The sequence below is a fragment of the Malus domestica genome, chromosome 17, assembly GCF_042453785.1.
Source record: "Malus domestica chromosome 17, GDT2T_hap1".
Lineage (NCBI taxonomy): Eukaryota > Viridiplantae > Streptophyta > Magnoliopsida > Rosales > Rosaceae > Malus > Malus domestica.
Genome location: NC_091677.1, coordinates 19,699,953 through 19,714,312, shown reverse-complemented (window position 1 = coordinate 19,714,312; position 14,360 = coordinate 19,699,953). Strand labels below are relative to the sequence as shown.

The window sequence follows — 14,360 nt, the reverse complement described above, 5'->3', positions numbered from 1 at the left end:
CTACTCTTTTTTTTACATCTACTTACTATTGTCCATGGACTTTAGGTAGGAACTTGCGTCTAAAATCCCATGTTGTTTGACAAGTGCATGAATAACATTTAAATCATTATGTTACGGAAAGTAAAAACGGAAAACGTGATAACTTTTTAGGATATGCATGATAAAAAAAGAGTTCCTCTTTGCACAATACATTTAAAATATATCTTGACAATTACGATGGGAAAAACTAACACAATACACCTTTAGGGGCGCGTAGCACCTGTGATGTAAAAATGCCTCTCGCATGCACATTAGTGCGTGCGGAGAGGCCAGTTATTATTATAAAGGGAGAAGGCCAGTTTAGTGAAGCATTCAAAATGTCAAGAATGCCCTCACTTCAGGGAAAAAAAAACACAAAATCATCCTAATAGAATACGGTTAAAATCGTAATACGCAATTATAATAGGGTTGAAATCGTAATACACACAATATAATATTCAAAGATGTTTTTACAACCGTTAGATGAAAGACATCCCCCATTCAAACAAATTGTGACCCTTCAGATGAAAGACCTTCTACAAGCAGTTGCTACAATGGAAACTGGAACCAACCGCACGTTCAAGAGGCCACAACGGCTTACTCAATCCCCACTATTCATAGAAAAAGGAGAAACGAACTCAACCGCACATAGCCGTTTCTCACATCGTCTGATTTATGCTTCTTCTTTGTCTACTTTCATCGTCTTTAATTTCCTATTCATTTTGCTCAGTTTTTGTTCAATTTCGATAAGGTATTACAGCTCAGAGCCGATTTGCAGATTTTAAAAATGGTGGACGCTGGGCAAAAAACGCTTGGACAGGTAATTCAATTTCAATGCCAAGACCGTTCGTTTCTTTTGGATAATTTTGATCTTCTGCTGATTTCGACTGAATTTTAAAAAAGAATTAATTTGCTTAGTTTAATTTGTAGTTGTTCATTTCTGATGAAGAGCTGTGAATGTTATGAATTACTACAGGTTTAAACTAACGATCTATTCAACAATATGAAATTGCTTTGTGTTTTAAGATATTCATCCGAATAAAGTTTCGTTATTTCGTATGGTGGACATCCATTTGCAGTTCGGAGCCGATGTGCGTATTTTGAAGATGGTGTATGCTAGGCCAAAAAGGCTTGGACGGGTAATTCAATTTCAATGGCAAGACCTTTTCTTTTTTTTGAGTAAGTTTGGTCTTTTGCTAATTTCGACCAAAAAAATTTAATTTGCTTAGTTTAATTTGTAGCTTCTCTACTCGAAGCGTCCTCCCTCCTCCTACTACCCCACATCACTCTCTTTTGGAAGAATTTGTTTATGAATTGAGAAATTGAATTGCTACTTGGAAATTCGGAAAATTTATGGTCTTCGTATGGTATTTTAGGTTTAGGATACAGAAAGATTGTGTCTTTGATGTATAATTAATATTGAATTTGATGAACTTGATTAGATTTTGCATTGTTTTAGGCCACTGCATATTAAGTCTGTGATAAAAATTAGGGATTGTTTGTGTGATTTTTTCCGTATTCATAATTGCTCAGCATAATCAAAAGTAGAGTTTTTTTTTTTTGGTATGCTGGTTTTCAGGTACTCTGTATTAGTAATTGCTTATTTCAAAAGGGAATGTGGGGATATGATAGAGATGTAACCAAATTTCCAATCTTCAACCATTAACTTTTTGTATGTAAATTTTTTATCACGATATATTTTTTGGAGTAATTAGTTTAACAATTGATATTTGTTGTTTTGGTATAGGAATATGGTCAGTCAGGCGATGAATATGAGGATTATGAGGACAATGAGAATGGCGAAGAATATCAAGAGGAAGAGGAAAATTTGGAAGAGTTTCACCCCCACTACATTTGCACCTTACAGTTTCCAGTTGGATTGAAATCCTCCATCTTCTTCCATATGCTCACCAGTCTCCTCCAACGGAATATTCAAAAGGATAAACATGGGATGAAACTGTAAAGCAATAGGCAATTTTGCGAGAAAGAACACAAACTGTAGAGCATAATGGGTTCCTTTGTTTCTTTGCAAATGAATGGAGAACTTTAAGGCATTTCTCATGTGGATTTTTCTTATAGAAAAGGTATGGTATTCTGTATGATCTTACCTTCTTTTTTTTTGGAGTGTCGTGTGATTGTTTTCTAATAAACTTAGGCTATCCATGTTTTTTTTCCTTATCTCTTTCCTATGTTACTTACTGTAGGGATGCATCTGAGTGGTTTTACATGAAATCTAAATGGGAAAAATAAAAATAAAAAATCCTTCTGAAGATAACAAAATGTATACTTATGGCAAGAGGATCAAAGTGCTCCCACACTTCTGATTCTAATGGAATGCACTATGATTACCCAAAAACCTTACACAGTTAAAATAATTGCACTAATTATACAAGAGAAGTTAAACTGTAAATCATATTCAATCATGAGGACAAATAACCCTGCAGAAAATTGTTCATGCCCATAATGTGGTCATCCGAACTTTGTATTGACTGGTCCATTGATTTTTCTGAAGGAAATCAGAATATAGGCATGTTGCTTGCGATATGATTGACATAGTTTAATTAGATTGAAACCAGACATACCCATCTAATGTATATGTTGTATGCATTCATCATCTTTAGGGGCGTGTAGTGCTCATGATTAAAAAAGGCCTCTCACATGAGTGTAAGCGTATGTGGAGATATAAGGTTTTGATCTCCCTCATTTTGATATATGATTGGATTTTTATTGTAGTAGATTCGATTTGGAAAATTACAGTTGCTTTGCTCTTAGATCTCCACGATTGTTTTATCTGTTATTGTTTCATTTCTTTTCATTCCGTGTGTTTTTTTTTTCTTCTTGACTGGCCAGGAACAAGATAAAGCTTTTTGATTGTTTGGATCGACAAGGAACAATAAGCATTTTTGCAAGCCATTTGAACTCCATCTAAATAAGAATTCAAGACTGTGTTGTCTTGCTTAATCAGGTTTTTGTTTTGGGTTTTATATATCTTAATTTCAAACAATTCTATATGGCTTCATTTGTATGCTTTTACTTCAAGTTTGGGTGAGAAGTTGGACGTCTTCTTCATTTGAAAAATAAATAAATAAATTTCCTCTTTTCCATGGTGATCAATGCAAAGAGAATGAACCACTGGAGATCTGCTATGCCAAAGAGAAAACAAGTATGGAAGATGGAGATTAGTTCTTGACTGCTCTCATTGTGGAGGACAGAAGTATAAACATTAAACACAAAGGTTTTTTAATTATATGTGGATTGAGGAGAAAAATATAAGAGTATATGAAATATAATTTTGCTTTCCGTGTGTAGTGAATGGAATAACAAATTTCTATATAATTTTTGTACTTCTGCAAACAAGTACCGTCTAACAGCGAATTGTCAATTTTACCTGCAATTGGTGACAAACAACATTTTTAATGTGTACAACGTTTGACATGCCAATGTCTAAAACCTAATAGAAATTTATAAGTTCAATTAGCATTTGATTAAAAACCAGTGCCCGTAGAGAAAATGATATCAAACCAATGTTTTCGAAGCAGCTGGATGAATTCTAAAAGCCCGTGCTACAAATTGCTTTTCACTGGTAGGATTTCATTTCCTTGCAAACAAAGTTAACTTTCAATTCCAGAGATTCTGGATTCTAATTCAAGATCTTTGGTTTCGTTCTTATCAACAGACAAGGCCTTGATAATTAACGCCCGTAGAAAAAGGATATCAAAACACTTTTGTAATTCATCGTCTCTGCATAAGATTGCAATCACTTATATCTAATACGTACGACCAACAATCAATTCAGTTTTATATTCAAAGCTTCACCATTTTCTCTTGATACATTTTTTCTGCATTTTGTACTGTAATTGCAATCGTACGCATTCCTTTGCTACACCAACTTCGGAGTGAATTAAGGTTTTTTCTGCATTTTGTATTGTACTACATTTTTCTACAAGTTTTTTTTTCAAAAATACAATGTCCAAATTCATTTTAGTTGTACTCTATTTGTAGTGCTGATGTTGCAGAATTTATTGTCATCATTGAATAATGGATTTCAAAGATAACAACATGGGTAATGCTAGGTAGACTAAATTTGTAGACAATATTTGTGATTTTATCTTTCTTAATAGTCGGAAAAATTCAGATTTCATACTTATTTGTTTTGGTGCGTGCGATAAAAAAACATTTGATAATGTGGCACCAATGATAAAAAAAATAATAACAATGGCTACAAATTGGCATACGTGGTTTCGACATATGTAAAAGTTCTTTGGGTGTAACACCCAGAATTACAGAACAATAAGCCTTGACTATGTGCGTTAATTAGAAAGCATGGTTATAATAATAGTTTGTAACACAATCGTAGAGAAAAAAAATATCAAAAAGAGATGATTGAAAAAAAGAAAATAATAAGAAATTGTCATTCTCACATGCATAACCAAAGTAACACATTTTTAGGGGCGCATAGCACCCATGATGAAAAAATATCTCTCACATGTGCATGAGCGCGTGCGAAGAGGCTAGTTATTATGTAAGTAAGCGATCCATCAGTTTAGAACTGCGTGCAAGGCATTCGAGGATTAAATTTTGTAGCAGGCTCGTGTCAGATCCATTTAGTTTCATGATTTATATTTAATAACATGTATACTATAGTCTTTGCATATTTCTGTGTGGCATTGGGTAGTAGCTGGAATTATGAACACAACCGATGTGGAAAACTTGTCAAGGAAATATATTGATTGTGATGTTGTAATGTTCTGAAATTTTGAAATCGTTTTTGTATGCTCAAAATTACCATAATTCTGCACATGTTACTATGCCGTGATGTGATTTATTAAAGACGATAGAGAATGTGTGTACATTTGTCAAATATAACATGTACGCTCAAAAGAAACACAACTTCACAACTACAAACTCATCAGAAATACACTACAATTATGCAGTTATGAAGTATCCACATCTAACCAACATGAAAGACAACACTCGAGAAAATTAAACATTACAAGGCATAGAACTGTCGTAAAAGCACTTTGAGAAAATGACTATACCACCGTCTAATGTTTTGTAATCGTTAAAGCATTGTTATGTGTCACCTATATCATAAATCGAGCTTCGTTTTCAAATTCCTTTTCCATGTATACATTGTGACAACCCGTCCCGAATTATTATATATTTTCTCCCCGAGAGTGTAAAATGACGATAATGCCCTCGTGGTTTAGTGATGTGAATGTACATATTCAGATTTAAATTGATTTTCTTGCTGACGTAATTAAATCGTACTCGACATCATGAGCGCGTTGCCGCGAATTAGGGTCGAATCGGTTCCATAACGAAAATGTTACGATGATTTTAGAGCGAGACTTGGTGGAAATATTAATTTTGGTTGGTTTCATTTATGTTTGGGCCACATAACATTTTCTCTTCCTTTCTCTCATGGCAACCCAATCAAGGCTTGTTGTTATTTCTTTTTGGCCAATCCGTGACCACACATATACACACACACACACACACGAACGTACACCCATACCCTCACCCTCTCCTTTTTTCTCGATTATTCTCTGTCCGTACACCCAAAACCCTCACACACACACACACACACACATCCACTTTCATCAAAACGCTTCAGATCGAACATAGACTTGACACCATCATATTCCTCCTGACCTCACGAGTCTACCCGTACTATTAGTTCAAAGATTAGACGTCGAGAACCCGAGAAACCCGAGCTCCAGCGAGGGGTCCAATTTCCTCTGACGTGATCGCGAAGGATTTATCTGGTTTTGAGACTCAAGAAGGTACTAATCTAACTTCCCTAGTATTTTGGAACAATTTTGGAGTGGTTTGAACATCGGAACACTCGGGTTTGCGAAGTTGCAGGTTTAGCTGGATTTTCCAAGCTTTATTCCAATCACGTTCCATTGATTTTAGGACTCCTCACAGGTAAGGTTATGTTCTACTATTTGAGGGCTTCAAATTCATATAAAATTTATGAATTTTGGTGGAGAGATAACAAAGATATTGAAGTTTGAAATTTCTCCAGTTTCCGGCGTAACAGACGGCAACCGGCGACGGCGACGACGAAGCCACCGAAGAAGGAAGAGAATATTCCATCAACTTTGACGGAATATACTGACAGCGTCAGGTAACTCCATTAGTTTTTAAATGGAATATTTTGTTATTTAACGGAATATTCCCTAACGCCGTTAGGGATTCCGTTAGTGTGCCAAGCACGTGTCTGCGAGTGGCCGGCATGTGTGGCCGTGCCTTGGTCTGCCGCGTGAGGGCGTGTGAGTCGTCCAAAAATTATTCTAAAAATATGGGGGTGTTCGTGTTGTCGAATAGATCACGTTGGTATATTCAAACACGTCATTTGAGGAACGTATGAGAAGTTATTCCTAAGGTTTGTGTATGTGCTTTAAAATTAATGTAAAATTAGTTATTTTGCATATAGGTGAGACGTACCCTGAGGACGAGTGTGGACAAGCAAGGCTAGGGGGCTACGATCCTACTACTTATCAGTGAGTGGGCATTTTCTTTATATATATATATATATGATATGGTTTCCAGAACGTTTTCTTAAATGATTTATGCTTTGAATGCCATGTCGTAATGAGTTGCACTTTGAGTATTGCACTATTATACTTTTGAATTATATTGTGTGATGCTGTGGAGACTCAAGTAAACTTCAGGTGAGTATGATGTGATTGAATGGGTTGTGTTGCATTGGTATCCATATATTTATTTAGAGCTTATCAAGGCTACACCAGGTATTAGTGCTCCTGCCTGGGGATTAGGGCACAGCCTTTACGTGATTGTTCACCTCCCGCACCACACGCTCACCTTGGATCCAAGTTTGGTGTCAGCCTATTGTACAGACCACAATAGGTGGTTTCAACTCGTCGGTGACCTGCGATTTATCGCACAGCCTTCACATGATCGTAGCACTTGAGCGTGTATATTTTTACCTAGTCTATCGTTCATGTCACATCAGGTGACTCCGACTCGTGTGCTAGCCTAGGTTGATGGGCTATCGTCCAGTCGTACAAGTCACATTAGGTGACTCCGACTGGCATGTTATTTTATATTGATTCTACATCTAGCTTACATGATTTAAACGTTATGACATGGCATATTTTGGGTTTCACTGCCCTTATGCGTTGTTTTATATATATATATATATATATGTAGCACTATTTTCTGGAAACTATATGAGTTTTACGGTGAGGGGTTATTATGTTCAGAAAGGATAAATGTGTTTTCAAACATTTGTTTTTGCCCACTCACCCTTCTGTTTTGCGCTCCTCCAGGTTCTAGGTTGTTGATCATCTTTGGTGGTTCACAAGGACTTTTCGACGGTTCTGACATATCCATAAATAAGTAGGAATCTTCTCCCTATTTGTATAATTAGTACTTGTAGCTTGATTGAGTTACTTCCACACATTTAGTATTATATGTAGTATAGCTAAGTCTTAGTTGGTTTTTATTTATTCGCATTTTCTTATTATCGTATACACTTCTGTTGAACATTTGGCTACATCACCCTCACATGACTGTCAGCACATCTCGATCGGGATGTGTCATACATGCTATGAAAAACACAAAAACCACTCCCTCAACACGAACAATAGTCGCTAAAAGCTTTTGGTTTGAGTCATAAGTCATGGACAGTACAAGGACTCTCCTAAACAAAATGAAAAAACAAGTACGACAGTAAAGATTCTTCTTGTCATTTTGGAAGAGCGAACACAAGTAAAAGTTAAAGATGATTAAATTAAAAATTGCAGATACCAAATTGAGGATGAATATTCAATTAATCGACCAAGAATATTGTGGCTAGCACGTTCATTTTTCTTGTGCTACCCATATAACTTGTCTTAATATTACACAATCAGCCGATTTCAAATTTGTATCCAAGTGACAAAAAAAATGGTTTCACACTTCTAGAACCCGAAGAAGGAATATTAAAAAGAAAGCGTAAACACATGTAGTTAAAACTTAAACAAACATATTTAGTCACTACTCAAAGAGATTAATTAAACAAACATAGGGAGGTTCGACTTCGACAGGATCCGGAATGCGTGGCGGTGGCGTGCGATGTCAGCCGCCAAAAACGCCCCTCGATTTATTGGAATAGGATTCTAGTTTTTTGTTTTTTATTTTTATCTCATTCTCTCCTCTTTTTTAGTACTTTAATTTTTATCTAATTATTTTTATAAAAATATTATTATAAAACATTGACGCAATTTATTCGTAATTATTTAAATAAAAAAAACAAGAAAAAATGAGAAAAATTAAAAGCGAAAAGAATCCTCTTCCCGTTTCGTCCCCTTTGTCATGCATGCATTGGGTCCTGTTAGCGTGTACCGCGACTGAACAGCTCATCATCGAAAAATGGCCCGTGCTAGTCATCATTACTATACATGAAATGAATCGACGGGTCATCGCAACCGCTGACACATTGGCGGTGACTGGTTACGGCGAGTGGGGCCCTCGCACGGAAGAGTTTGGATGCGATTGGATGGATGAGGGTGGTGTTGGGTGGGTGAGTGAAGGTCACAATATATGGCAAAGTTCGTAAATTGAACGGGGGTGGGGGCTACAAGAATATGGACAAGAAACGGGCAGGATTTTTGGATTTTTTATTTTTAATAAATAGTGTTAGTGGGTAAATTTATTAATTGTTAGAGCAAGTCCACCCCTAAGGATTTTGCGTTAGCACCTAACGCATTTATTCACTCAAGTGAACAGTAATAGACTGGAGTGAACAGTAATAGACTGGAGTGTACAGTAATAGACTGGAGTGAACAGTAATAGGCCAAGCCATCTCCACCCCTAAAAAAATGCGCTGGCACCTTATTTGGTGTGTTTTTTTTTTTTAAGTTTATTTCGGATAAGATTTTTAATCAATTTCGGATAAAATTTCAAATAAACTTTAAAAAAAAATACACTCTAAAATAAAATTACATACTCATCAAATAAACTTAAAAAAAAACACACTAAAATAAAATTACATAAACTCATCAAATAAACTATAAAAAAGAAACACACTAAAATGAAATTACATAAACTCATCAAATACATTTTATTCTTCAACCACAAACTTTATTATTTATAGAAAAAAAATAACATTTTTTAAAAAAAATTATGTATTTGTTTTTAAATTTTTTGTATTTTTTAATAATTTTTCTGTATTTTTTTATAATTTTTAATAATTTTTAATATAGTTAATTAATATGGACCGTTGGATTTGAAAAATATTCAAATCCAAGAGCCAGGGAGTTGCCACGTGGCCACTTGCCCAATTTCTTGGTCAGTCAGTTTTGAGCTGGCCCAAAGACCAGCATGGGCTGGGCCCCAGGCTGTTGCGCGAGCTGGAGGTAATGGACAGAGTGCTGGGCTGTTTTTTGGACTGAGTGCTGGGCAATGTCCACTCCGGTGGACTTGCTCTTAGAGAAAGATTTGTAGGTATCGTAAATTGAATCCATGTCAGAGTGTATAGGCATGATTTCTTTCTACAACTGCAGTGAAATACAAGGGTAAAAGTCCTCATTTGAAATGCCAGCATTGTGATGCAACTGGCCATGTGAAAGATTGATATTGGAACCTCCATCCTGAGTTGAAACCTGACTTCATGAAGCATGATAAAAGAGCTCAGAAGAAGCCACTATACTCAAGATACAAAGCCAACCTTAGTGCAACTTCCTCTCAAGGTGTCTCAGATTCAATGATGAACTTTACTTCTAACCCTACTGCCTTTATCAATGAATTCATTGTGTACCTTTAAAGCATGAAGGAAAGTGATGGAGCTTCCAAGTTTGGAGAAGGAACCTCAATTGCACTACTAGAGAAGTTTGTTAGGTTCTTGGCTAACCATGAAAGCCTGCCTTCAAAGGATAAGCAAGGTATACTGCAAGCTCTTAAAACTACTCTAAAAATGAATATTTGCATGATGTATGGGTCATAGATTGAGGAGCCACAAACCATAAAGTTTTAGGGAAAGGAAAGATTAACTTAATGTCAGACAAGATTGAGTATAATGCACTATTTGTTCCCTCATTTCTTTTTCAATTGCTCTCTGTTGGAAAACTCACAAATGCCCTAAACTACTTAGCCATATTCTCTCCTCACACTGTAATTTTTCAGGACTGTGTCACCAAGAAGAAGATTGGTGAAGGGTTCCTCTTAGACGAACTTTATTACATATCGAAGAATTTCCAAATTCCAAAGGTAGTTCAAGTTCAACCAAGTCTACCTCAAGTTAAGCACCTATGGCATCACAGATTAGCTCACCATTCAGAATTGGTTTTGTCAAACTTGTTTCCCAATGTTTGTGAAGAGTTAATCCAACATGAAACTTGCCACATGTTTAAGTTCACTGGACTTCCTTTTGGTTCATCTTTATCTAAGTCTAGTCAAGCCTTTGCACTTGTACACTCTGATGTATGGGGATATTTTCTTTAATCCTTTGATGGTTATAAATATTTTGTAACTTTTATTGATGATTTATCAAGAGTTACATGGTTATATCTTTTGAAAGCCAAAAGTGAAGTCATAGAATTTAAAAAAAAAAACTTTCATAATCTTGTTAGCAATCACTTTGCTTCAAAAATTAAAACATTGAGGTCTGACAATGGTTCTAAATATATGTCCCATAACATGAAACATTACTTGAGCATTCATGGAATCATGCACCAAACAAGTTGTGTAGGCACTCCATAACAAAATGGCATATCCGAAAGGAAGAACCGTGATTTACTTGAGAAGACTAGGGTTCTAATGATCTAAATGAATTTACCAAAAAATGGGTTATGACTAATGCATATCTCATAAATCGACTACCTAGTAAGATTTTAAATCTCCAATGGAAGTGTTGAAAGGGAGAAAAATTGAACTGTCTCACCTTAGGGTGTTTGGTTGCACAAGTTTTGTTCACATACAGTCTCATCACAGAGACAAATTGGATCCTAGGGCGAGCAAATGTATCTTTCTTGGTTACTCATCACAAAAAGGATACAAGTGTTATAACCCAAAATTACAGAAACTTGTCGTGTCAAAAGATGTAAAGCTTCATGAAACAAGTCATTACTTTACCAAACACACTGATGCCTCCAATCAGGGGAAGTTGTTTTTTGAGTTTTATCCTTTGCCAAAGGCTGAAGAGTCCATACAAGAAATGGAAACTCCTGGAACTGTTGACGGAAAAGAAGCTCAGCTTATTGAAAGTGAAAGTACTGATTCAAGCAATTACGAAGAGTCTTACATGTCACATGATGAGTAATAAGACATGTTCATTGAAGTTCAACCAACTATCAAACGCAATCTTCCTCGAGTCAGAAATCCTCCCATGAAGCTCCAAGACTATGTCACTTACAATGCACGCCATCCCTTCTCTAGCTACATGTCATATGAGAAGGTTTCACCCTCACGTGATGCTTTCCCAAGCACTATCAGCAGCTACTGTGAGCCTCAAACCTTTCAAGAAGCAAATTGTCATGATGTATGGAAGGCAACAATGAGATATGAACTTAAGGCTCTCACCAAACACCAAACATAGAGTGTTGTTAAACTCCCAAAAGGAAAGAAAGTTGTTGGCAGCAAGTGGGTCTACAAAATTAAGTGTCATTCTGATGGCTCCATTGAGAGACATAAGGCAAGATTGGTTGGTCGAGGATTCACTTAAACAATTGCAGTGGATTATAAAGAAACATTTGCACTAGTGGCGAAAATGAACACAATTGTCAGTGACGGTCAATAGTGGTTAGTCCATGTATCAAATGGATGTGAAAAATATTTTTTTTGCATGGTGATCTCAAGGAGGAAGTGTATATGAAGCTGCAACCAGGACACCCTCAAAGTCATGAACCTAATTTAGTGTGCAAACTACACAAATATATCTATGGGTTGAAGCAATCACCAAGGGCTTGGTATGCCAAGCTTAGTTATGTGCTTGAAGGGTCTGGATTCACAAGGAGCAATGTTGATTCATCTATGTTTGTTCGTAGTGGAACTACAAGTGGTGTTAATATATGTCGATGATATCATCATCACATGGGACAATGATTATGAGATCAACTTCCTCAAGCATTCTCTTCAGCAAAAATTTGCAATCAAGGATCTTGGAGTTCTCAAATATTTCCTTGGAATAGAGATAGAAACATCCACCAAAGGGTTGTTTTTTGAATCAAAGAAAGTATATTATGGATCTTCTCAAGGAGGCCAACATCTGCGATGCCAAACTAGTCCCCACTTTTTCTTGAAAGTAAGCTTACACTTAGCTTGGAAGGCAAGCCACTACCAAATATTAGCTATTATTAGAGGTTAGTTGGTAAATTAATCTATCTTACCATCACAAGACCCAACATAACACTTGATGTGAGCTTAGTTAGCCAATTCATGTATTCTCCTACATTAGATCACTTTAACATTGTCAAAAGAGTCATGTGTTATCTCAAGGGTTCAGTTGGGTGTGGAATCATTATAAAGAAAAATGAAAATACTTAGATCATAGGATATTACACATTTGTTGGGGGAATTTAGTCTTGGAAGAGTAAGAAACATGTTATTGCAAGGTCCAATGCCGAAGCTGAGTATCTATCAATGGCATCCACTACATATGAGTTAATATGGCTTAAAAGACTCTTGGATGACTTAGAGTTTCATTCAAATCAACCCATGTCCCTCTTCTATGACAACCAGGCAGCTATGCATATTGCATAAAACCCAATGTTTCATGAGATGACAAAGCACATCGAGGTAGATTGTCATTATGTTCATGCTCAAGTTCAGTCCTAAGTCATTCAAACCCACTATATCAGAAACACTGACCAACTAGCAGATCTCCTAACCAAATCCTTACCTACAATTCAGTTCCAAAGGTTGCTATCCAAGCTTGGTTCCATCAATCTTCTGGACTAGCTTGAGGGGGAGTATTGGAAGTGTTCACTGGATAATTAGGGTCATTGGGTAAATAGGGTTTTGTCAACCGTCAGTTGTATTTCCATTGGGTAGTACTGATAGCTGTTAATCAGTTGCCAACTTCTTGTGCTTAGCAATATGGATGTAGTGTACACAAAGTCAACTCCTTATTTTAAGGAGCCCTTTTTAGGTTCCCTAAGCTCCTAAGATTAAGGGAGTAAATCAAGGAAGAGTTACCATGTGTGGTTCTCTCTCTTTTGGTGTATATATATCTTGTATCTCTGTAAAGGTTTTCTATGAATCAATATACAAAGTTACACTTTAAAATCAACAGTTTATGATCCTAGCATCTTCTTTGGCGCAGGAAAGTTTTGATCCTGTGCTTGTGTTGGTATGGAGCATTTGGAAGGAACATAATGAATTTGTATGGAAGGGAACATTTCTACACCAAATGGAGGTTCATTGCAAAAATCAGAAGTGGCTTCAGGAGTATCAAAAATGGCATAGAAAGACTAAGTGCAGCAGCAATGTTGTTGCCGTGGTGACATGGAATAAACCAGGGAATGGATGGTTGAAGTGTAACTTCGACGGAGCATGAGAGGAGCAACATGAAGTAGGGGGCGTAGGTGTGGTGTTGTGAGATGAGGCAGGTCCATTCGTGACGGCTATGACGATAAAGTTCGAAGGCATCTCCTCGCCATGGTAGGTAGAACTAGAAGCAGCGTGTGCAAGGGTTTTATTGGCACGAGAAATTAGTACAGAAGCAACGAATTCAAGGGGGATGCTACGATGGTTCTTGAGACTCTTAACAGCCATGCAGCCGATGATACTTTTCCGACGGGCCATTTGGTTAATGATACCCGCCACCTTTTGCTTTCAATACCTCGAACAAAATTGATCCATACACGAAGGGAGCTTATTTATGATCGGATATGCAAATATCAAAATAGAGTTAATTGTTAATAAATCTTACATTATCATTTAATTGTTAATAAATCTTACATTATCATTGTATTTATTACTATTATTTTTTTCAAAATTTAAGGACACTACCCAATTAGGTTGGCAGAATAAAAAGAAGTTTGCCACAACATTATTTAAACCTCAATCAATTTTAATTTTAGCTAAATATAGCTCAAATAATTAGCATAACTTTAGGACATTGAAATGATCAAGTTATACAACTTTTCGGCTAATTCACTCTTCCACCTTCTCCCTCACTTCCTTTTAAGAACCTTTTATTCAAATTAAATTCCCCTTAAATCAAACTAATTTCCTTGAATAACCTTTAATTTAAACAAATATTACACCACTTAGTACTATTGTCTACTTGTATTCTTCTCCACTTGTAAATCAGGGCTGTCCCTGAGAATTTAAGGGCCCTGTGCAAGATTTAGATGGAGGCTCTTCATTTTTTAATACTATATTTTCTTTGT

The 14,360-nt window shown here is 36.2% G+C and overlaps 1 protein-coding gene across 2 annotated transcripts; it reads left to right on the top strand.

Annotated features, from left to right (window-relative positions):
- Nucleotides 1-643: 643 nt before the first annotated feature.
- Nucleotides 644-3,350, top strand: LOC114822678 (uncharacterized). 2 transcript variants are annotated; one of them, XR_003770835.2, is made up of 4 exons: nucleotides 644-838; nucleotides 1,098-1,197; nucleotides 1,766-2,102; nucleotides 2,869-3,350. XR_003770835.2 is itself a non-coding variant. In XM_029097586.2 (4 exons), exons 1-3 carry the CDS (start codon nucleotides 806-808, stop codon nucleotides 1,979-1,981), a joined length of 309 nt encoding a protein of 102 aa, XP_028953419.1. In that variant the 5' UTR covers nucleotides 644-805; the 3' UTR covers nucleotides 1,982-2,102; nucleotides 2,869-3,350. The 2 variants fall into 2 exon arrangements, 1 of the variants encoding a protein (XP_028953419.1); XM_029097586.2 differs by having other exon boundaries at nucleotides 1,098-1,157.
- Nucleotides 3,351-14,360: the final 11,010 nt, after the last annotated feature.